This window comes from Dromiciops gliroides, chromosome 2 (assembly GCF_019393635.1).
Source record: "Dromiciops gliroides isolate mDroGli1 chromosome 2, mDroGli1.pri, whole genome shotgun sequence".
Lineage (NCBI taxonomy): Eukaryota > Metazoa > Chordata > Mammalia > Microbiotheria > Microbiotheriidae > Dromiciops > Dromiciops gliroides.
Genome location: NC_057862.1, coordinates 547,646,597 through 547,671,100, shown reverse-complemented (window position 1 = coordinate 547,671,100; position 24,504 = coordinate 547,646,597). Strand labels below are relative to the sequence as shown.

Below are 24,504 nucleotides of genomic sequence, written 5' to 3'. Positions count from 1 at the left end.
TGCTTTACAATTTTATTTTTACAAATCTTATTTTATCTTCACAACAACACTGGGAAGTATGTGCTATTATTATATCTATTTTACAGATGAGGAAACTGAGACCAGTATGGGTTAAGTGATTTGCCCAAGGTCACTTAGGCAAGAAGTTTCTGAGGCAGGATTTGAACTCAGTTCTTCCTAACTCGGAGTCTGCTGCTCCATCTACTGAGCCATGTGGGCAAGGCAATATAAATGAGGAGGCTGGACCAAATTAGGGGTTCTTTCACCTTTTTTTTTTTTGTATCATGGACCCCTTTGTCAGTCTGGTGAAGAAGCTTCTAGACCCCTTCTCAGCATAATGGTTTTTTGGGTTTTTTTGTGGGGCAATGGGGGTTAAGTGACTTGCCCAGGGTCACACAGCTAGTAAATGTCAAGTGTCTGAGGCCAGATTTCAACTCAGGTACTCCTGAATCCAGGGCCAGTGCTTTATCCACTGCCCCACCTAGCCACCCCTCAGCATAATGTTTTTAAATGCGTAAGATAAAATACATAAAATTACAAAATACACTAATTATATTAAACTTTTTAAAAGTTTATGAATCCCAGGTTAAATATTCCAGGCTAGTTAATATCTGATGTTTTCAGTTTCTAAGTTTCTAATTTATTGCAAAATGACATTGGTTGGGGCATTTTAATGTGAAATACCAGTACATAACACAGTTTATGTGGATAAAGCATTGGATCTGTAGTTAGGAAGATCTGAGTTCAAATCCTGTTTCAGACATTTACTTAGTTGTGTGAGCACAGACAAGTCACCTAACCTTTGTCTGCCTCAGTTTCCTCAACTGTAAAATATAGACTGGGTAGACAGAACTGATTATAATATCGGAGATTTCAATAAGAAGAGGGGAGGAGGAGATCTAGGAGCTGATCTTTCCCCCACTGTGACAAACCTCAGACTAGCCCAATGTAGGACCTTGCTACAAAGCATCTGGTGCTCTCATGGCTGCCCATTGGAGTGTGCAACAGAGGCCTGCAAACCCCAGACATGGAGTTATCTTGTCATCTTCATCAACATTGTGACCCTTACTTACCTATAGAAACACTATCTTAATTGATTCTCATTATCTTTGTGAGGTATGATAGGCATTTATTATTATCTGTATTTTAAAGAGGAAGAAATCGTGACTCAGAGATGTTAAGTGACTTTTCCAAAATCACACAGCTAGTAAGTGGTAGAAGTAAGGTTTGAACCCAGGTCTTCTGAGAATGAAGGGTGAACAACAATAAAGGAGAAGCTGCAGATAATCAATAGAAGGAAGGTACTCCCATTGAGGGAGATAAGGAAGACTTCTTGTAAAAACTAGTTGAGCCTTGGAGAAAGCCAAGAAAGTTTGGAGAGAGGGATGAAGAGGGCGAGAAGTCCAAGTATCGGGCACGATTAGTGATGATGCCTATAGTGGGGAGATGGAGCGTTTTGTGTAAGAAACAGCAGGAAGGCCTGTGGCACTGGATTGCAGACTATGTGGGGGAAGTAAGGTTTAAGAAGACTGGACAGGTAGGAAGGGGTCAGGTGATGATGGACTTTAAAAGCCAGACAAGGAGTTTATATTTGATCTTGCAGGGAATAAGGAGCCACTGGAGTTTTTGGAATGGAAGGTAGGATCACATGGTCAGACCTGTGCTTTAGGAAAATCAATTTGACACTTAAGGGGCTGATGGATTGAAGTAGGGAGGGACTTGAGGCAGGGAGACCAACCAGCAGGATATTACAATAGTCTGGGTCTGAGGTGATGAGGGCCTAGACCAAGGTGGTAGCAGTGTCAGAGGAGAGAAGGAGGCATAGAAGAGAGATTTTGTGAAGGTAGAAATGAAAGGATGTGATCACTGAATGAATATAGGAGGTGAGAGTAAAGAGTAGAGGATAACATGTGAGCCAGGGTGACTGGGAGTTTAGTGGTGCTCTTGACTGTAATAGAAATATTAGGAAGATAGCAAGGTTTGGGCAGAGAGAAGTTGGAAATAATGAGTTCAACTTTGGACATGTTGAGTTTAAGATGTCTATGAGACACTCAATTTGATATGTCCAAGCAGCAGTTGTTGATGTCGGACTAGAGGTGAGAAGAGAGGGTGAGTTGGATAAGTAGATCTGAAATTAATCGGTGTAGAGATGATCATTAAATCTATAGAAGCTGATGAGTTCATTTAGTAAAATAATGTAGAAGGAAAAGAGAAGAGGGTCCAATACAGAAACTTAGGAGACAGGAAGGGTTAGTGGGGATGATCTGGATAAAGATCTGGCAAAATCATTTCCAAACCCTGTCCCCCTCCCCTGGTCCTAGCTGCTCAGAACTCATCCAGGAGGGCCAGACTGAGGGAAGAGCCAACTCCCCCAATAGTGGGTCCTGTCTTCTTCCTTTGTCCCTTTCCCAGCTCTGGGCAGAAATCACCTGGGATAGCTGGGAGGCAGGAAGACGGGCCACTACTGTAGGGGTGCACCCCCTTACTTTCACTCCATCCATGGGCTATCCAGATCAAGGCTGTTTGCTCACATGGCTTAAATAGGATGGGAGTCACCAACTCTATTCCTTCTGGAGAGATAGAAGATCATCTGTCCTGCCCCTACGTTCCCAGACCCTTGGCCCCATCTTTGACTTACTAAGGACCTTGAGACTTTGCCATCTCTGGCTGTGTCCTTCAAAATTTAAAGCATTTCCGCCTCCCCTACAGCTGAAGGATAACTTTTACATGTTGTCTCCCACTTAGAGTGTAAGCACCTTGAGAGCAGGAAAGTATGACTTTTTCTATTTGTATCCAACCCCACCCCTCCTCCCCCAGCAGAGTGTTCTTCCCTTACTAAGAATTTAATACTTTGTTGTTTATTTATTCACTCACCCTTTCATTAAAGTGTTAGTGACTAGCCCAAACTTAATGTGTTATTTCTCCTTGGGCTATTTACCTTTAAAGAGCAGAGTAGACTGAAGCAGGTGGGTGGTGGCTGAAGACAGCCTGGCTAAATCCTCCCCTGGACCTGTGATCTCATTGACGGGATTACTCCCTGCAACTGGGCTGATTGTAACCTATCCCCACCCTTTCAGCCTGTGGGCTCTCGTACACTTCCACAGTAAATCCTCTCCACCTTCTCCATCCTAGGTAGGCTGGGGACCTGACTCCTTGATATTACCTGAGTCCTGTGGGGTATGGGTGGTCTCCATTTCCCTTTGGTGACCCCCAAACTAGGCCTCTTTAGAATTTGGGATATTATGAGAGCCATTGTGATGACACACTCCTGTTCTGATTTCTTGGCCCCAGTCCTGTTTCTCCTTATCAAATACTTTGTTCTCTCCCACTTGCCCTGCTCTCTTCCAATTTATTACTGTGGCTGCCGCTTCACTTGGGTCTTATTCCTGTTCACACTCCTAGGTTTCCCTTATAGGGTATAATGATTCCTCTCTCTCCCTCCACCCCCAACAGATTTCCAGATATAGTAGCCTCCTGTCTGGGTCAGTGTCCTGATAGTTACCCATTGGCCATATCTTTGGCCATTCTCTATCCATGTCACCAGTATCTATCAGTCAGGAATAATCATAATATGAACTGAGCCTTAGAAATGCCAGCGTTTGTACTTGAGCTAGGATAAATTCATTCTGGGCAGCCAAGTAGCAAAGTGTATAGGGGGAAGGGAATAGTGCCAGGTATTGTGCTAAATACTTTTTCAATACATCTCATTTGATCTTCACAGCGACCCTGGAAAATAGGTGCTGTCATTATTTCCATTTTACAGTTGAGGAAACTGAGGCAGGCTGAGGTTAAGTGACATACCCAGGGTCACACAGCTAGTAAGTAAACCCATAAGTAAATCCAGACCCAGTGCCTTATCCACCAAGTCACCAGCTGCCTCAAAGTGTTGGATGTGGGTTCAGAAAGACCTGAATTCAAATCCAGTCTCAGACACTTACTAGCTGTGTGGTCACTTAACCTATGTAACGATTGGAATGATGCCACCTCCTGGAGACTTACTGTAAAAAAGCTTCGCCATGAGGTGAAGGTCTCTGAGGGCAAGACCATGCATCTTTTCTTTGGCGTCAGGAAGTGACTTTGCTGGTAGGAGGAAGAAGGGGGAGCCTGGCGCTCTGACTCACTCTCTTTCCTGTGGACTCTGGTGGAGAGGGGAGCTAGAAATGCACTCTCCCTTTAATAGGTAGATGAATGTAGGCCTTTCTCTCTTTACCAAATTCTTATTCTCCTTAATAAATGCTTAAAAGTCTAACTCTTGCTAAAGCTTATAATTTATTGGTGACCACTCATTAGATATTTTAGATAGACTAGCTAGAATTTTAGTTTTAACACCCATGCCTGCCTCATTTTCCTCAACTGTAAAAGTGGAGATAATAATAGCAGCTACTTCCCAGGGTTATGTGAGGATGAAATGAAATTCTATTTGTAAAGTACTTTGTAAAACTTAAATTGCTGTTTAAATACTAGCTATTATTATTATGAGAGCCTTGAGCTGTAATTCTGGGATGAAGAGACACAGATGTTTAAAAGGAATAGGAGTTCAGAAAGCATGAGAAACTGGAAAGGAGACAGACATCACTGTGATTTGATTTAGGGCAGCCAGAAAAGATTACATTAATTGAAGAGGGGAGAGGCAGCTAGATTAGACTTGAAGCAGGCAGCAGCTGCTTAGGGAATTTTCTCCCTGGCACTGTTGGAAAGAAAGGTCCTGGAAAAGAAAAACGTGATAGTTCCTGAACTGGATTCAGGGGAGGAAGGCACTTCTAAGTTGGGTTTCAGGTGTCTGAATAAGAAGGAATAGTATAGACCTGGATTTAAAATCCTGTCTAGTTCTATGAACTGCATCTCTGTGCCGTAATGGAGCAACCCTAGGGTGGAGGTCAGATATATATGGACTAACCAAGTTGAGAGTGGCCCATAGATTAGAGGTACAGTCCATAGAGCATTGGGCCTGGATTCAGTAAGACCTGAGTTTCAATCTTGCCTCATATACTTACTAGCTGCGTGAGCCTGAGTAAGTCATTTAACTTTTCTGAGCCTCACTTTTCTCATTTGTATATTGGGATAATAATAGCATCTACCTCATAGGTTTGTTGCCAGGATTAAGTGAGATAATATATGTAAAACCATTTGCAAGCACTATAAAATGTTAGTTATTATTAATCACAGCTTATTAACTCATTACCTGCCAAAATTGGTTGCTACACATTCTTTGTGATTCATAGCTGGCTCTCTGTTCTCATCTGTGTGGTTTCCCCTCGCTGGTATAGAATTGTTTCTAGTAGGGTTTTTTTGTTTGTTTGTTTGTTTGTTTGTTTTGGTGAGGCAATTGGGGTTAAGTGACTTGCTCAGGGTCACACAGCTAGCAAGTGTTAAGTGTCTGAGGCTGGATTTGAACTCAGGTCCTCCTGACTCCAGGGCTGGTGCTTTATCCACTGCGCCACCTAGCTGCCCCGCTGGTATAGAATTGATCAAAGCCCCTCTGTGCCTTCTTGCCTGTCAAGAATCTTACTTGTATCTTTCCTTATTTTCTCAATAGAATAAGGGTTCTTAATCTGGGGTCTATGAACTTTGTTGTTAATCAGTCATGTCCATCTCTTTGTGACACTATTTTCTTTTTGGTTTGGCTTTGTCTTTTGGCAAAGATACTGGAGTGGATTGCCATTTCCTTCTCCTGCTCATTTTATAGATGAGGAAACTGAGATAAACAGGGTTAATTGACTTGCCTAGCATCACACAGCTAGGAAGTGTCTGAGGCCAGATTTAAACTCAGGAAGACGAGCTTTCCTGATTCCAGCACTGGTTCTCTATCCATTGTACCACCTGAACTTGTCTATTTTTTCCCCAATTAATAGAATTTTATTTTTACCCCAATTACATGTAAAGATCGGTGTTTTGTTCTGTTCTGTTTTGAGGTTGGGAAGAAATTAAAAAAATTTTTTTTCTTAGTAGTATTCCAAATTTTTCTTCCTCCCTTCCACAAGAAAAAGCAAGAAACAACAAACAAGTGAAAATGTGTGCTTTGATCTGCATTCAGACTCCATAGTTCTTTTTCTGGATATGGAGAGCATTTTCCATCATGAGTCTTTGGAATTGCTTTGGATCATTGCATTGCTGAGAAGAGCTAAGTCAATCATAGTTGATCATCGAACAATGTTGCTGTTACTGTGTACCATGTTCTCCTGGCTCTGTTCACTTAGCTTAGCATCAGACCACTTAAGTCCTTCCAGGTTTGTCTGAAATGTCTGCTCATCATTTCTTAAGGTGCAATAGTATTCCTTTACAGTTAGTTATGTATCACAACTCCTTTAGCCATTCCCTAATTGATGGGCAGCCCCTCGATTTCCAATTCTTTGTCACCACAAAAAGAGCTGCTATAAATATTTTTGTACATGTGGGTCCTTTTCCATTTTTATAATCTCTCTGGGATACAGATGAAACAGTGGTATTGCTGAATCAAATGGTATGCAGTTTTATAGTCCTATGGGCATATGAACTTAATTATTTTAGAAATATAGTTTGATAACTGTATTTCAATATAACTGATTTCCTTTGTAATCTTATGTGTTTTATTATATTCATTTAAAAAAAACACACACAACATTTTCTGAGGAGTTCACAGGCTTTACCAGGTTACCAAAGGAGGTCTGTGATACACAAAAAGGGTTAAAAACCCTTATAGTAGAGGAACAATCCCATTTGCTAGGAGCCCTCCTCTGGTTCTTTTAAGGGTACCATTATAGCGCAATCTATTATCTCTCATTTTTCCTGGTCAAATGTCTGTAATAATGTCTTTTAGGCCACTTCTCATCCATAAGCTACCACTCTTGTTAATATACCTTAGTCTGTTTAACAGTCATCATACATCTCTCTATTGTCTTTCATGTTATGTACAGTTTTAAAAAATCTTTCTTTTTATTTTATTGATGTTTTGTTTTTATATAATGTTCCTTTCCAAATATATCCTCTCTTCTCCTCTACCCAGAGGGCAATCCATGCAACAAAAATTTTAAAATGAGAAAAAGCAGTTCAATGAAGTTAATCAACATATCAATCATGTCTGATAGTGTTGGCAATATTCCACACCCAAAGGCCCCCACCTCTGCAAAAACAAAACAAATAAATAAATAAAAGGAAGGAGATGCATTTTGTAAACTCTTCTTCAAGACCAAGCTTGGTCATTATAATTGCAGTACTTAGTTTCTTTCTTTCTTTCCTTCTTTCTTTCTTTCTTTCTTTCTTTCTTTCTTTCTTTCTTTCTTTCTTTCTTTCTTTCTTTCTTTCTCTCTCTCTCTTGCTTACTTTTTTTGTTTTCTATTTACATTGTTGTGGTAATTGTATATTATATATTGTTTCCCTTGTTCTGCTTGCTTGCTTGCTTCACTTTGTATCAGTTCATATGTCTTCCCTTGTTCCTAAATTCTTCATACTTGTTTTTCCTTAGGGCACAGTAAAATTCTACTGCATTCATTTAACATAATTTGTTTAGACAAGAATTTTGTTGTTCATTTGTTTCAGTCATATCTTCATGACCCCATTTGGGGTTTTCTTGGCAAAGATACTAGAGTAGTTTGCCATTTCCTTCTCCAATAGATCCATTTTATCAGGCAGAGGTTAAGTGACTTGCCCAGGGTCACACAACTGCAAAGTGTCTGAAGTTATATTTGAACTCAGGTGCTCCAGATTCCAGGCCCAAAGCTCTATCCACTGAGCCACTGGCTGCCTCTTAGACATCAATTTGTATCATATGTATAGTGTATTAAAGTTTACAAAATGCTTTATAAATATGTCATTTAGGGGACAGGTAGGTGGCTCAGTGGATAAAGCACCAGCCCTGGATTCAGGAGGACCTGAGTTCAAATCTGGCCTCAAACACTTGATACTTACTAGCTGTGTGACCTTGGGCAAGTCACTTAACCCTCATTGCCCCACAATAAATGAATGAATGAATGAATGAATGAAATGACCATTTAATCCTCGCTATAATCCTAGGAGATAGGTACTATTTGGGGGGTGGGGAGTGGGGTAATGGGGGTTAAGTGACTTGCCCAGGGTCACACAGCTAGTGTCAAGTGTCTGAGGCTGGATTTGAACTCAGGTACTCCTGAATCCAGGGCTGGTGCTTTATCCACTGTGCCACATAGCTGCCCTGATAGGTACTATTACTATCCTCATTTTACAGATGAGGAAACTGAAACAGGCAGAGGTTAATTGACTTGCCCAGGGTCACAGAGCTAGTAAGTGTCTGAGGCTGGATTTGAATTCAGGTCTTTCTGACTCCAGATCAAGTACTTTATCTACTGCCCAATCTGTGTGTATGTACTCTGTTTCTAGTTCTTTGCTACTATAAAAAGTACTGCTATGAATATTTTGGTATGGATGAGACCTTTCTTTCTGTCTGTGCCTTGCAGTGAAATGTTTGGGTCAAATGGTATGAAAACAAGTCACTTGTTGAGCATAATTCCACATTGAAATCCAAAATGGCAACATCAATTCCCAGCTCTACTGATAGTATATTCGTGTCTTTCCAAAACTCATCCAACACTGGCTATTTCCACTTTAAAAAAAATCATCTTTGCCAACTTTCTGTGTATCAAAGAAAACCTTGGAGTTATTTTGATTTGCATTTCCCTTATTATTTGTTAATCGGAGCATTTTGCTATGTGGCTGTTAATAATTTGCAATTCTTTGAAGGACTATTTGTCCATATCCTGGGACCAGCCTTCCCATTCTTATCCTTCTCAGATGGTGGTGTTCCGTGGTTTACAAGCCTATATCACAGCCTGGAAGGTTCTGGAAAGAGATGGGCTTCAATGGCATCTAGTTAGTTATGTGAGGTGGTTGGAAGCAATGCAGTTTCCCAAAAGCAATCCAATTTAACTTGTCTCCTACTCAATTCTGGGCACAGTGACAGTGCTTGTGCAAAATATTTAGTCCCACAATTCTTCAGCTATTCACCGTTTATTGGGCTTGAAGAGCTATTTGAGATAATCATTTATCTAAATCTATGGCTCACAAGTCCCTACCTGACGGTTAGTTTAAGAACACAGTTCAACTAAAACTCATTGCTGGGTGTTAGGGTACTTGGGAGTACTAGCAAATACTCTCTGCCTTTTCAGTATTATAGCACAGCTACTATTTGCTGTGCCATTAACCTCTAGAACTCCAAGCACAGCAGGGGTGGAAGGTGTAGATCTAATACTCTGCTTTTCCTCTCCTTCTGTTTCACTGGTCTTGGTCTGCTTGTCTCTACACTGTGGCCTATACTATCAATTAATTACCTATTTAGTGCAGGCCACCCATCTCATTTTTTTGGGTTGGTACTCTCCCAAACTTTGTGTACCCCAGATGTCCATTATCCTTTAAATTTTTTTAATTTAATTTTTTTTCTTTTTGCGGGGCAATGAGGGTTAAGTGACTTGCCCAGGGTCACACAGCTAGTAAGTGTCAAGTGTCTGAGGCCAGATCTGAACTCAGATCCTTCTGAATCCAGGTTCAGTGCTCTATCCACTGCGCCACCTAGCTACCCCCACCATTATCCTTTTAAATAAAATATGCTGAAAGCTGCTGAGCTGGATTACAGACATTTTTCTCCTGGACCTGCCTTCCTTATAGCTATATGATTATGAGTAATCCAATGAGGTACTTATCTAACTACATATCAACCTGGGCAATAGTTTTTTCTTTATCCACTTTGTTTTTCTGATTTGGATCATATTGATTTCATACATATTTTCATGGATTTTATTGGGAAGGATTTGTAGTGTTTCAGGGATCACTGCAATTAATACAATATCACTTACGAATACAACATTTGGAAAACCTTTTTGTTCACAGGGAATACTACTACTACTACTATAAATAGTTTCCATTTATAATGTGCTTTATATTTTATAAAGCACTTTTCTCATCACCATCCTGTGAAAGGTAATGCAAACATTGTTCTTCCCATTCTTGTTCTGTTTGAATTATTTAAAATTTTTTTATTATTTTTATTATATTTTTGTTTGAATTCTTTATAGGGCATCCTTGATGACCTTGGTAAGCCCTTTAGTGTGCCCCTGTCTCCTTCCTTTATGTATTACAGGATGTTAACCCTCAGTATTAGTAAGCAGTTATCTCCAGAGAAGTGTTTACAATAGACTTGAGGGGGGAAGGGGCTTTTAAATGCTTTGTTGACGTCCCTTTCTTCTTTATTTTACATTCCAGCACTTCTTTATGATTTCACATCTATAGAACCCACAACAGAATATCCCATGATATAAATTTCCCTTGTAACAACTAAGTAGAGTCAAGCAAAACAAATGAACAGACTGACTACATCTGAAAATGCAGGTCTCCTTCTTCGTCTGTAATCCATTGTCTCTCTGCCAAGAGGAGAGAAGCCTGCTTCACTCTCAGTCCTCTGAAGTCATGATTGGTCATTGTCTTAATAAGAGCTCTGAAGTCTTTCCACGTGATTTTTTTTGACATGATTGTGACCATCATGTAAATTGCTGACCTAGTTCTCCTTATTTCATTCTGCATTAGTTCATATGTCTTTCCAAATCTCTTTAAATTTCTGATATTAGTCATTTCTTACGGCATAATAATAATCTAGTCCATTTATATACCACAATTTTTTCAGTCGTTACTCATTTGTTGGGCACCTACTTTCCTTCCAGTTCTTTGCTACTACAAATAGTACTGCTATAGATATTTTTGTCTATAGGGATTTTTTTTTACCTCCTTAGGATGTGTTTATGCATATACGTGGTGCTCCAAAATTCTTAGTGGAGTTTTAAGCTATTAAAACTTAAAGCTATTTAAAATATTAAAGCTTAAAACTGTGCTGACTTTTGGGGCACCCTGTATATTATATATAAATGGAAGCATATAAATATATGTCTAAATACAAATAGATACATATAGGTATATTGATAGATATGTATAAACATATATATACCTATAACAGATACATGTAAATACGTGTCTGTATCTCTCTATGTATCTAACTCTCTATAAAAATGGTATCACTGAATCAAAAGGTATGTGCAGTTTAATGACTTCTTTTTAAAAAAAATTCTTTTTGTGTGTGTGTGTGGGGGGGCAATGGAGGTTAAGTGACTTGCCCAGGGTCACACAGCTAGCAAGTGTCAAGTATCTGAGGCTAGATTTGAACTCAGGTCCTCCTGAATCCAGGGCTGGTGCTTTATCCACTGCGCCATCTAGCTGCCTTCAATGACTTCTTTAGTATAACTCTAAACTATTTCTCAGAATGGCTGGACTAATTTACAGCTCCACCAACAATTCAATAGTGTGCTAGGCAATAGTGTGATGGGCACTTCTGCAGCCTCCAAAAGAAAGATACAATCAAAGACCTAAAGGCTTACCACCCAGTAATCTCAGTAAAATTGATCATGCTCTTTTAATTCCCTCTAAATTCAGCCTAGCTCTGGATGATATGGTAAATAAGTGGAGGTCTACTAATTAAAACTAATTGGGCTCCAGGGGAATCTCCATAAAAAACCAGCTCCCTCATGGGCTGCTAGAGTCTAGATGATGCTGTACTAGTTATCACCATTAGTACCTCTCCTCTTCTTTCTTCCTTGTTGGCAAGGCTAGGACTCTGGTGGTGTGGCATTTGATGCTAATGAAGCTAAACATGGAACCTTCTGGTCAAATCTACAGATTACCAGAAATTTCTTCCAGTGAAGTAAGACTCCAGGACTTGGTACTTTCCCCTCTGTGAAGAACTGTCTCTTGACAATTCCTATGACAGTTTTGTCAGGGGAATCATAGAATTTTATGCCTGGAATAAGCCTGAGAGACCATCTATCCTAACCTTTCAGATGAGGAAACTGAGACCCAAGGTGGTCAAGTGACTTGCCCAATGTCTCACCAGATCTTTGTAGCAGAGATTCAAACCCAGGTCTCCTGACTTGGTTTGATGCTCTTTTTTGAGAATTCAAGATCAAAGCGGTGGGCAGCTCAATGGATGGGTTCCTTCTCAAAGATCCTTCCCTCTGGTGACAAGTATCCAGCAACCTTTCCCTTTAAATCCTCCCTAGGGCCTGAAGAGAGGCTGACAGCTCCCCGACTATTTTTTCCCCCAGTCTCTGTAAGTTGAAGCTAATTGGCTGCCTCAAAAGAAAGAATAAGATGAAGGAGAGGATCGTGTGTGTCTGTGTGCAGGGGAGGGACTAGTTGGGGGTTGGGGGGGGAAGAGGGTCTGAGCACTGGTTTCCATGGGAACTGTTAGCGAGGCTGGTGCTACGTTGATGCCGGGAGAAAATAATGGATGGAAAGGTAAACTTTGCTGGTCAGAGGCTGTTACTGTTAGGACTGTTTGTGGAGGGACCCAGACTCCCATTGGGGGCTGCCTTGAGAGCCTGAGAGGGACTGAAAGGATTCTTTGGACTGTCTCATTCTCATTTTTCAAACAACAATGACGAGAATACCAGCTGTGAATAACAGAAACCGACCTTGGTCCATGTCTGGGGCTAGTCTCCCTGGAAGTCACGGGATCTCATTCATTTACTATCTTACTATTACAGATGGCCTAGTGGAAAGCAAATAGTTCATCTTGACTCACCCACTAACTAGCTGTATAACCGTGGACTGTCCTTTTAACCTCTCTTAGCCCTTTTTCTTAATGTGTAAAAAAAAATGAGGATGATAATGTAATGAATCAGTGGAAAAAGTTTGCAAGGTGGGGAGCTGGGTTTGAGTTTAAAGATCTGGCTTTGCCACATGTATTACCAGTGTGACCTTAATCTAATCACTTAACCTCCACTGGGATAGTTAAATGGCACAGGGAATAGAGAGCTAGACCCAGAGTCAGGAAGATGTGAGTTCAAATTTGGCTTCAGACACTTGCTAGCTGTGTGACCCTGGGTAAGTCGCTTAATGTTGCCTGCCTCAGTTTCCTCAGCTGTAAAATGGGGCTAATAATAGCACTTACCCTGCCCCCCCCCCGGGGGTTGTTGTTGTGAGGATCAAAATGAAAGATTATTTGTGAAGTCCTTAGCCCAGTGTCTGGTGCTAGGTAGAAACTTTAATACTTGTTTTCTTCCTCCACTGTAAAATGAGGAGCAGGAACTAGATCACTTCAAAGGTCTCTTCTGTGTCTTAACTTATGATATCTGCCTGGCTTCTTTCTTTCTTTTTTTTTCAAGGCAATGAGGGTTAAGTGACTTGCCCAGGGTCACACAGCTAGTAAGTGTCAAGTGTCTGACTATATGTCAAGTGTCTGACTATATGTCAAGTGTCATTACTATGTAATGTTACTATATGTATTATGTACTATACAGTATATACAATATGCACACTATATATAATGTTTACAATCTATATATACTATACAGGATACACATATATGTATATACTCTATATAGTGGTTCAATGCAAGGTTGTTGGGTGGAGGGATCAGGGACTCATCCTTATTTTTCAGAAGGAACTGAGCTTCTTCATTGAAGCTAGGAACGTGGGATTTAGGGGTGGAAGGGACATTTAAGCACACTTACTTCTTCATACTACAATTAAGGAAACTGAAGCCCAGGGAAGTGAATTGATTTATCCAGGTTCACAAAGGCAGTAAGTAGTGAAATTTGAATTCAAGCCCAGGTCCTTTGGCTCCAAGGGCTTTCTCCCAAGACCCCCCAGCTAGTATTTGGCACTGAAATTAAGACTTCAAGTCTCCTTTTCCTTCCACTATTTCACCCTACCTCTCAGGTAACCTAGGGGAACTCATTGCCCCAAGAGGTATTGGGACAACCTGAAAGTATCAATAGGGTCAAGAAGGGAGATCTAGGCTAAATGATTGGTAATTGATTTGTCCTTGGTGATTAAGGGACAGTTAGGAGTGTTTGGGAGGCTTATGCAGAAACTTTTGAGGCAAAATTCACAAGCACCATCTCCGCCTTCAAACTGTTCTTCAGAGGCAGAATCCTAGGCTGAGTGGTCCACAGGATTTCCCCAGGGTCTCATTTCTGACATCTTTGTGATTTCCAGGCCATAACAGGCTCTTCCATCAAAGAAGAGGTCTACTAACAGAAACAGGTTTCCTCCCCATTGCTTCCTTGCTCAGCTTCCAAATTTAGAGGATGTTCCCAGATGACACGTCGCTGGAATGTCCACATATCTCCATGCAATCTGAGCCCATGGAAGCTTCTGGGACATTAGTGACAGACACTGTGGGGGTAGCCATATGGCCATGAAGTTCTGTTCATTCAGACCCAGGGGAGTTAAGATGGGAATGGGAATCTTTTGCCTGAGGCACGGGCTTATTATAAACACAGTGGTCATAGATCTCTGCTAACTTGGGTCCTGCTGAGAAGCTTCTCACAGTCCCTTGGGAAAAGAGATTTTAGAGTCTGAACTCTGATATTCAATTCCTTAAAGAATGTTCCTTGAGATGAGGGTGTTGCTGCATGAAGAAGAGGGAGAAAAGTAGGGAGCAGTGGGTGGTATGTATTCCTTTCAGCCTTTTTTTTTCCTTTTAGGTCAGCTACACGAGACTAAAATGATCATAACCTGGACGTATTCATAACTTAGTCCCTTTGGCTCATCATCCAAACCTGTTGGCCTCAGCAGGACCCTAGCCCTGAGGATGTGCCCCAGAGCAGAGGCCAAGGAGAAGCTCCCCAGGAAATGCACTGACTGAGGGCGAAAAGGGCAAACAGGAGAGAGGGAAGCAGGGCACCATGATGTATACTCTCATCTTACCATTCAGACCAGAGGGGAGGATGGCAGAGAGAGGTGGAGGGGGGCGGGGAAGGTTGTGTTACAGGAGTGGGAGAGTGAAGTAAAGAGGGAGAGAGAGACAGTGGGTAACAGAAGAGATGAGGAAGAGAGATGAGGTTCTGAAGAGAGGGTGGAAATCGAGGGAAAGAGAGGGAATGAAAGAGGTGGAGAGAGGGGAGAAAAGAGAGGAAAAGAGAAAGGGAGAGGACAGGAAATGGAAAGGAAGAAAGGTGGGGGAAAGAAGGAGAGAAAAGAGAGAAAGCTCAAGAGAGAAGCAAGAGAGAGGGAGGGAAAGGAGAGAGATCAGTGAGGAGATACAGGGAGAGAGGGAGGAGTAGGGGGGGGGGGTCGGGGAGAGATGCAAATTAAAATCACGTCTCAGTCCAAGCAAACATGATGCTGCTGCCAAGTGGGCCCGTGGCTGTCCCAACGTTCTCAAGTGCCAGCTCCAGAGCTTTATCATCTGTTCCAAGAGCGTCCTAGGCAACAAAGCTTCCATCAGCCAGGAAGATGCAGCGAGCAAAGGTGTGTTGTTTCTTTTCCTTAGGGTCAAGGTTGGAGGGTTCCCCAGAAGGGGGGGTGCTGCATTAGGAAAGAAAAGACTCCAGTGGCTGCCTGTGCAGACCCTCTCTGTCAGTGCCCCCCACCCTGTTTGACTTGTTCCCCTACTTTTGACATCCATCCCTGCCTGGCTAGAGATGAGAGGGAAGTAATATTTCCTATTTCTGTAACATCTTTTGGTTTGGGTCTCTGAGTTGACAGAGGGCTAGAAGCATGACTTCTGGGGTTTTAGGGCATTATTCTGGGGCCAGGGATTTTGGGGAAAAGCTAAGGGAGGGATAAGCTTTTTAATCTTCTTGAGACTCTGGGGCTGGGGGAACAGAAGGTTTCCGGCATAATCTGAGGCAAGACATGACAGGTACTTGTATTCTTCTGAGGCTCCCTGTGAGCCTTATCATTTGCAAGGTCTGGGACTAGGCATGTGGGGCTAAAAGACTTAGATTAAAAACTGGAGGGTCACTCAATGCCCTCACAATTCAGAAAGAGGCACAGCTGTGGGAAGAACCCCATGGAAAAAGCACTGGAAGTTTTTGTCTGGGGAAAGGTCTACTGACTGGCATAGAGGAGGGAGATAAAAGTCCCCCCCCCCCCCGAATTTGGGAAGTACTATTTGGTGAGAAAGTTTGGCCACACACATCTGGCAAGTTGGGAGAACAGTTCAGGCTCCCGGTTCTTCTACCCTTTTGTTCTGTAGGGACTGAAGACCCTCTCTGTGGTGATTTAGTAGAGGGAATAAAAGGGGGATAGTTTTTTTTCCTGATTTCCCTTTTCCTTCAAGAAAATGGGAATAGGATATTAGAGCTAGAAAGGACCTTAGAATTTATTCGGTCCCAATTCCTCATTTTACAGAGGAATTAACTGGAGGCTCAGAAAAGTTGAGATTTACCCAAAGTCAGTGTCAGAGCCAACTCAAAGTCTTTCCAGGATTCTTTCTATCATAGCCTACCGGCCTTTTTTGAAGAAGTGGGCTCAGGTTTTAGGCTTATGTTGAGGTCCAGGGTTAAAAATAGAGGACCCCCCCATTACTGGGAGATAGTGGTATGGGTTGGCGTAAACAAAAGACACATGAGAAATCTGAGGATTTATGAGCACAGGCTGAGGGAAGAAGACAGGTCCTGTTAATGGGGAGCCAAAGAAATACCTGGGCTGAGTCGCTTTCTCAATGTTCCCTCCAAACCTCCAAAACTCAGAAAGTTCAAATCAGAGTGACAAACAAAGGGCTAGCGAAGACACAGAGTCCTAAGAATTCAGCTGGGCTAGAAAGGCAGAGGAGCGAGAAGGGAGACGGTGGAAGGGACCATACATAAGACTGGTATTCAGACGAACGGCCAGGTTGAAAGCAATAGGGGTGGGGGTGGAGCTCGGAATCTAAAGTTGAAATGAGCCCAAGAAGGAAGAAGGAGAATGAAAAGGTAAAGCAGAGGCTGTGCGCTGCTAGGGGTCTGGGAGAAAGGGGAGGGGGAGCGGTCCGTTAAATGAGGCGGGGGCGGGGGGGCGAGGAAGGATGCAATAAAAAGGTGGTTGGTGGCCAATAGCCCACCAGGCAGGGAGGGGTTAACAGAGGCTCTGGAGAGGCTGGGCTGGGAACATGGGAGGAGAATCCAGCTCAACCCATTGTTCCCTCAGCTCCATCAGACTTCGCTTCGACAGCTCCACCTGCCGTGTTCTACAGACACCTCCTCGGCCTCACCCACCCTGCAGGTAAGACTGGCCCTATCTGGCTGGAAGGGGAGGGTACAGGAGGGGAGGGGCGGGGGTTGACTTGGGTGGGGAAATGCCTAACACGGAAAGGGGTTGGGGGAAGGTAGAAGGAGGAGGAAACTTTCACCCTCCCTCTTGTGCTTTCTCTCCGCCTGGAGTTAGGGCTGGGAGGAGCTCCAGGAAAAGAAGGAGGGGTCTCTCCCTCCGAGGTCCTTATCAAAATCCTTCAGATTGCACCAGGGCTTGGAAGAGGCACTGCTGGAAACTTGGTTGTGACCAGGTGCCACCCAAGCGCCGCGGAGCCGAGGCTGGTGGGGAGGGGCGGGGGGGAGAGGTTCTGCCCTGGTCCTCGGGAGCACCCAGACCTCACTCTGCATGTTGGCTCTCTGTCTCCTCCCCCCACGTCCTGACCATCTTTGGGGTCCCTGCTCCTTGCTCCCTTCTCAAACAATGCTTCTTGGACATCTGCTTTCCCAGTGCTGGATGTTGGACCCATCTACCTTCTCCTTTCCCTGGGGGTGAGAGTGAGGGTGACATCTGAGAATTCACCTGGTGCTTCCCCCGTCACCTCTTCAGCTACCCTCCTCCTTTGTGGTTTAGTCCTTTTTAGTCATGTCTGACTCTTCGTGACCCCATTTGGGGTTTTCTTGGCAGAGATACTGGAGTGGTTTGTCATTCCCTTCTCCAGCTCATTTTACAGATGAGGAAACTGAGGCAAACAGGGTTAAGTGACTTACCCAAGGACACACAGCTGTGTGTCTGAGGTCAGATTTGAACTCAGGAAGATGAGTCTTCCTGACTCCAGGCCCCATACTTTATTCACTGGACAAGTAGCTTCCTCTCAAACTACCCCCTCTTTCAATTTGATTCAATTCAACCTTTATAGAGCACTTAATGTGTCCAGGGGCATAGTCCAGGTTCTTATTCTCACCCTTTAGGTGCTTATGGGCAGTATTCATATATAAATAACTGTAATGCTAATTAGAATGTGAAAGTGCCTTGAGAGACTCATCAACCAAGTGCTCAGAGATCCTAGATAAGAGACAGGTTAATTCTGACTGGGGAGAATAATCCCTGGAAGCGCCAATGGAGAGGTGACATTTGTTTTTGTTTGTTTGTTTTTGTTTTTGTGGGGTAATGAGGGTTAAGTGACTTGCCCAGGGTCACACAGCTAGTAAGTGTCAAGTGTATGAGGTCGGATTTGATCTCAAGTCCTCCTGAATCCAGTACCAGTGCTTTATCCACTGCGCCACCTAGCTGCAAAGATCCTGGACTCCATCCCTTGCGCTGAGTGAAGGGTGGGGAAAGAAGTGGTGATAGTAGTTCTTTGTGGAAGTTTTGAACTGGGACTTGAAGGACAGGCAAGATATCCACAGTGTTAAGCAGATGGGTTGAGGGAATGTCATGAACTTAGAAAGGTATTTGAACTGGGAGGGGAAAGTTCTGGCTTCTCTGGTGGACAAGTTTAGTTTGCCTAGAGCTTAAGAGTTTGCCTAGAGCTTAAGCAAAAAGGAAGTGCTTTAAAAAAAAGGTTGGGGCCAGCTCTTTCCTGCTGAGGAAAGCCAGTTTTCGAAGCTTCTAAAAGGGAGAGAAAATGTCTGGTTTGCAGGTTCTAATTGTAAGCCTGAACCCTTGCTGTGTGACTTCTTGATCTAGATAAAGCTTTGAGGGAAATCAGGATGGCATGTTTACATCTCCTTTATAAATTTAGGGTTGGGATATACCTTGGCATAATCCATCACAAGTCCTTGCCTCACCCATTGTCCCAATTTATGAAGAGGAGGATCCCAGATTTCTGATTCATGGGATGGAAAGAATGAGGTTAGGTCTCTTTTGCTTGGAATAGTCAGAGGTGTGCATATGTGTCTGGGGTGGAGAGGAGGTGGTGCAGTGAGTGAGGCATTACGGAGAGGTGGGAACACTGGTTTGGGCAGGTACTCAGCTCACCTAGGGACTGATTCTTCTGATGCTAGATTCAGTTAGAAGCCTTCAACTTGGACTCCTAATCATAGATTTTAGGAATGAGAGGAGGCAGCCAAAAACTAGATTAAATGTTTATATGTTTCAGGGATTAGAAGCTTGGGGGTAGACATTGCCCAAGCAGCCTCTGCATTGTAGGAAGATGGAACATGAAAAAAAGGTGTTCCTGCATGGGTGGGTTTTTTTTGTTTGTTTGTTTTTGCATTTAACAAAGGTTTAGGAGTCCTATTTGAAATGAGTCAAGAAGTATTTATTGAAATCCTACCATATGCCAGCCTTGTACTAGGCACCAGAGCAGTGGAAATATTTAATTGGATCTCTGATCTCTTTGAATTGTGGGTGATCACTCTAATGGCACTGATTACAACCTTAGCCTATGATGATCTGTCCAGTTCTCTGGAAGTTTTTCTCTGGCTATTTCAATATTTTTGTGGATTCTAGTTCAATTTGCCAGGGAGCATTATGGGATGTATATCTGGAAGAGAACCTAATTAGCGGTCCCAGCTCCTCAATTTACAGAGGAGAAAACTAGGACCTAAAGAAATTAAGATGTGAAGCCCGCAGTCTCACAAGTAGAGCTGGGATCTGAACAAAGGGTTTCAGACTCCAAATACAGTGAAAACACTTTACTCTGCTGCCTCTCACAAAGGGGGAGTTTATGCAGTGTTTGCTCATAAGGCCCGGTAACATAAACAGTATCATGATTTTAATAGATGTGGAAACTGAGGTAAAGGGTGGGGTAAAGTGAGTTATTTGCCTAAGGCTCATGAATGGCAGGATCATGACCATAAACCTAAGTTTTTTGAGATTCCAAGTTCAATGTCCCTCCCTCCCTTTCCCTAACCAGATGTTCAGGTGATGATTGCTAAAGGTGTTCAAAGAGAGGGGAGGAGATTTTCCCACCTGGGATCATGAGAAGTTTTGAAAAAAAGGTGGGGAATTGAGCTGGACCCTGAAGGATGGGAAGGATTTAGATAGGTGGAAAGAAGGAGGAGAAGGCATTCTTAGGTGCTCAGCTAGGCATGCTGATGGCTAGAGTAATTTAGGGTCACTTTTCACACTGTGTTGTGTATCCCCAGGGCCTACCTTGCACATAGTAGGTGCTTAGTAGGTGCCTGCTGATTAACTTTTCTGAGCTTCAGAGAGTTTTCAAGGTAGAAGGGACAAAAGAAACCAGATATTTGTCTTATCAAGATGCAGGTTCCTCACCCCCTTCCCCCCCAAAGCCACCCCCCAGGACATAAAGACCCTCAATTTCTTTCTTTCTTTCACGGGGCAATGAGGGTTAAGTGACTTGCTCAGGGTCACATAGCTAGTAAGTGTCAAGTGTATGAGGCCAGATTTGAACTCCGGTCCTCCTGACTCCAGGGCCAGTGCTTTATCTACTGTGCCACCTAGCTGCCCCCAAGACCCTTAATTTCATTGGTATGGGAACTTCCTCCACAGAAGATATCCTAGCCCTTCTGTGTCTCAGTAGATGGGAGTTTTGATGATTTTTTAAAAGTCTCATCATTTTCTAGTCACACCTCCTCTGTGTGTGTGTGTGTGTGTATAAATAAATCTAGTGTCCAAAGGATATGAACAGTTTTCAAAAACAGAAACCCAAACTATCAGTAACCATATGGGAAAGATGCTCTAAATCACTAATAATATAAGAAATGTAAATTAGAACAACGTTGAGATGTCACCTCCTACCCAACAACTTGGCAAAGATGATAAAAGATGGAAACAGTTAATGCTGAAAGGGTAGTGGGAAGTCAGGCACACTAAATAGTCTGTTGGTGAATTGGTCCAGCCATTCTGGAGAGCAATTTGGAATTAAATGTAGAGGAGTTGATCTTTTATCCTCCCAGGAAACCCAGAATGCAATCACAAGGTGTTAATGAGGTGTTAAAGGAATGGAAAAGATGAATCTAATCCCTGTATGAGGTGTGATCACCTTTATTTGAGTGAATCAGAAGGGTCAATCCTATTGGCAGATGAAAATGAACACACAAACCCCAGGTGACTGTTAAAGGACAACTTGTGAGATGGTGGAGGCAGCCAAGGCTGGTGGTAGTTAGAGAGAGAGAGACTACAGGTAGGGGAGGGGATTTCTTTCTTTCTTCCACCCTATCAGGCATGTCACATAGCAGCATATGTATGCACCCAGAAAGAGGCTCCTCATCTAGCATTTGGAGAGTAAGTTTGCCTAAGTTCTAGACCTACTTGAGGAATCAGAGGAACATAATCACTCAAAGGAGGAAGCAGATTCAAAGAGCATGACCCTTTACCTGTACAAAAGAAAGCCAGCTACGGACTTCAGAGACAGTCCTGTCGATTTGGAGCCAGGCCATAGAGAAGATTGCACAAAGACAAAGAAGATAGCTAAGACTTGAAATTCTAAAATGTGACTTTGCACATATATTCCAGATATATGTGCCATGATCTTGGGGTAGTTAGGTGGTGCAATGGATAGAGCACTGGTCCTGGAGCGAGGAGGACCTGAGTTCAAATCTAACTTCAGACATTTACTAGTTGTGTGATCCTGGGCAAGTCACTTAACCCTGATTGCCTCAAACATCCAAAGCTATTTCTAGTCATCCTGTTGTGTATCTTGCCACTGGACCCAGATGACTGGAGGAGAGAATCCAATCCAATTCACTACAAGTCATGATATCACTTCCCAATGTCATGGTCCTCTTTGAGAACGAAGGACAAACACCAACAGCTTCATTCCTTTTTTTTTTTTTTTTAGTGAGGCAATTGGGGTTAAGTGACTTGCCCAAGGTCACACAGCTAGTAAATGTTAAGTGTCTGAGGCCGGATTTGAACTCAGGTACTCCTGATTCCAGGGCCAGTGCTCTATCCACTGCGCCACCTAGCTGTCCCTAAATAACCTTTTTTTTTTTTAAAGTGACTTGCCTAGGGTTACACAGCTAGTAAGTGTCAAGTGTCTGAGGTCGGATTTGAACTTAGGTCCTCCTGAATCCAGGGCTGGTACTTTATCCACTGCGCCACCTAGCTGCCCCAACAGCTTCATTCTTAATATACTTCGTGTCTGCTTTTTCTTTTTTTGTGTGTCTGCTTTTTCAATGGAAAGATGTTGTGAATGTGTGGAGAGTACACAGATTTATGAGGAGATTTTGTAGCCATTTTTCTTTCTATGCTATCTTTTTTTTGGGTGGGTGGGGGCAATGAGGGTTAAGTGACTTGCCCAAGGTCATACAGCTAGTAAGTGTCAAGTGTCTGAGGTCGGATTTGAACTCAGGTCTTGCTGAATCCAAGGCCAGTCCACTGCGCCACCTAGCTGCCCACTCTATGCTATCTTAATAAATGCCTCTGCTAAGAACTAATTATAATTGCTGGCTGCTAATGACAAGCATTGAGTTACAGTTTTAGAGGTGAGTACCCATTAAGTTACCTCCCTAAAACATGAGAGTAGTCAGCCCTGTGGGGATCCAACTCAGGAGTATGAGAATAAGTTGTGAGAGGAGCCCAGAGAGGGGGTGCTACACTAAATAATTTATATTCTTTGATCCAGCTATGTGCCATAAGGATGTAAAAGGCAAACCCCATATATACCAAAATATTCATAGTAGCACCATTTGCAGTTGGGGAAAACTGGAAACAAAGCGAGTGCTCATTGAGGGGGGAGTGTTTGAACAAATTGTGGCATAAGAATATAATGGAGTATTATTGTGCTGTAAGAAAAGAGAAGTATGAGAAGGTCACTGAAACATGGGAAGATTTGCTAACGTAAACAGAATCAGGAGAACAATATGCCATAACAGCAACAATATTTTTAAAGCAACCAAAAAGGCAAATGAACCCAGAATAAATGCAATGACCAATATTGAGTTAAAAAAAATCAGATTCACCAAACAACTGCAGAAACCAAATGTATCTAACAAAGACATTGTTGAATTGGCCAGTTTGGGTTTATTGTTTTTCTTTATTACAAAGGAGAATTCAGGGGGCAGCTAGGTGGCGCAGTGGATAGAGCGTTGTCCCTGGATTCAGGAGGACCTGAGTTCAAATCCAGCCTCAGACACTTAACACTTACTAGCTGTGTGAGCCTGGACAAGTCACTTAACCCCAATTGCCCCGCAAAAAACCAAAAACCCCCAACCCCCCCCCCAACCCAAAAAAACAAAGGATAATTCAGTGGGGAGGTAAGAAGATGGGGAGAGTAGGAGTATTATATAGAAAAATGTGATATAAGAAAGACAATACAATTTTTTTTTAAGTACACAAAATATTAGATGTCCCGCCACCGTCATCTCCCAATTAGTGTCCCTGCAGAGATTGTCCTCCAGGTCTGGGACGCATTTTCTCTCCTCCTTTCCCACCTCACCTCCACCTCTTACAATCCCTATCTCCCCTTAAATCATAGCTCAGGTGCTACTTCCTCCAGAAGGCTTTACCTGGTACCTTCTCTCATTCACCCCTTTTGTGGTCTCCACCTCTCTCAGTTACTCTGTAAGCTCCTTTAAAAGGACTTACAGTTTTATCCTTGTAATGCTAGTACCTAGTACGATGCTGGTTCTTAGCACATAGGTGTTTAACATTTGTTTGATTGAATTGAGTTCATGGATGACAGAGCTATGGTAGGTCTTAAGAGAAAGCAGAAAGTTTAGAACATGTCACTGGACCTTTGCAGGTAACTTCAAGAAGACATCCCTGCCCTCCCTCAGTTCCAGGGTAAGAATTAGAATCCAGTCCATAGAACTAACCCAGAAAGTTACTGGGGTAGTACAGTAAGTAGAGCACTGGGTCTGGAGTCAGGAAGAACTGAGTTCAAATCCAATCTCAGACCCTAACCATCTGTGTGACCCCGGGCAAGTCACTGAACCTCTGTTTGTCTCAGTTTTCTTAACTGTAAAATGGAGATATTAATAGTACCTACTTTGAGGGCTGTTGTGAGGATGGAAATGAGATAATATCTGTAAAGTACCTAGCACAATGTCTGACATAGAGTAGATGCTATAACAATGCCTATTCCCTTCCCCTAGAAGGTTGAGTTAGTCAAATCTAGGCTAGAAACCCAGACTCTGATGCTTTTTAACTGTATGTCTCTCCAGACAAATTGCATGACTTTCCCAATCCTCAATATCTTCATCTGTAAAATGAATGGATATAATAATAGCCTCTATCTCAAATAAGATAGTAAACATAAAACACTTTGCAAACCTTAAAGTGCTATATAAATGCTAACTGTTATTATTATTACCATCCGCAATAGAATGCAAGATCCCTGAATTGGTTAGGTGGTATAGTGGACAGAGTGCTAGACTCATAGGAAGACCTGAATTCAAATCTTGCCACTCATACTTACTAATTGTGTTATACTGGGCAACTCACTTAATCTCTTTCAACCTCAATTACCTCATCTGTAAAATGGGAATAATAATAGCACCTTCCTCACAGGACTAAAGAATGTATATTACATAAAAGTGTAAAGTGCTTTGCAAACATTAAAATGTTATCTAAATGGTAGCTGTTATTGTTAAGGGCAGGGACAGTTTCATTGTTTGTCTTTGTGTAGCTAGCACCTAGTAT

At 42.5% G+C, this 24,504-nt stretch overlaps 1 protein-coding gene across 3 annotated transcripts in view; it reads left to right on the top strand.

The window, feature by feature from the left end:
- Window positions 1-14,241: 14,241 nt before the first annotated feature.
- KCNIP3 (potassium voltage-gated channel interacting protein 3) overlaps window positions 14,242-24,504 on the top strand; it is a 173,522-nt gene continuing 163,259 nt past the window's right edge. The window contains exons 1-3 of one of the 3 annotated variants that reach the window (XM_043985998.1): window positions 14,242-14,444; window positions 15,104-15,246; window positions 16,909-16,983. In XM_043985998.1, coding sequence (XP_043841933.1) covers window positions 15,232-15,246; window positions 16,909-16,983 — 90 coding nt within the window. In that variant the 5' untranslated portion in view covers window positions 14,242-14,444; window positions 15,104-15,231. Of the gene's footprint in view, window positions 14,445-15,050; window positions 15,247-16,589; window positions 16,695-16,908; window positions 16,984-24,504 lie in introns of those variants that run through there. The other 2 variants (XM_043985999.1, XM_043985997.1) reach the window with 2 other exon arrangements.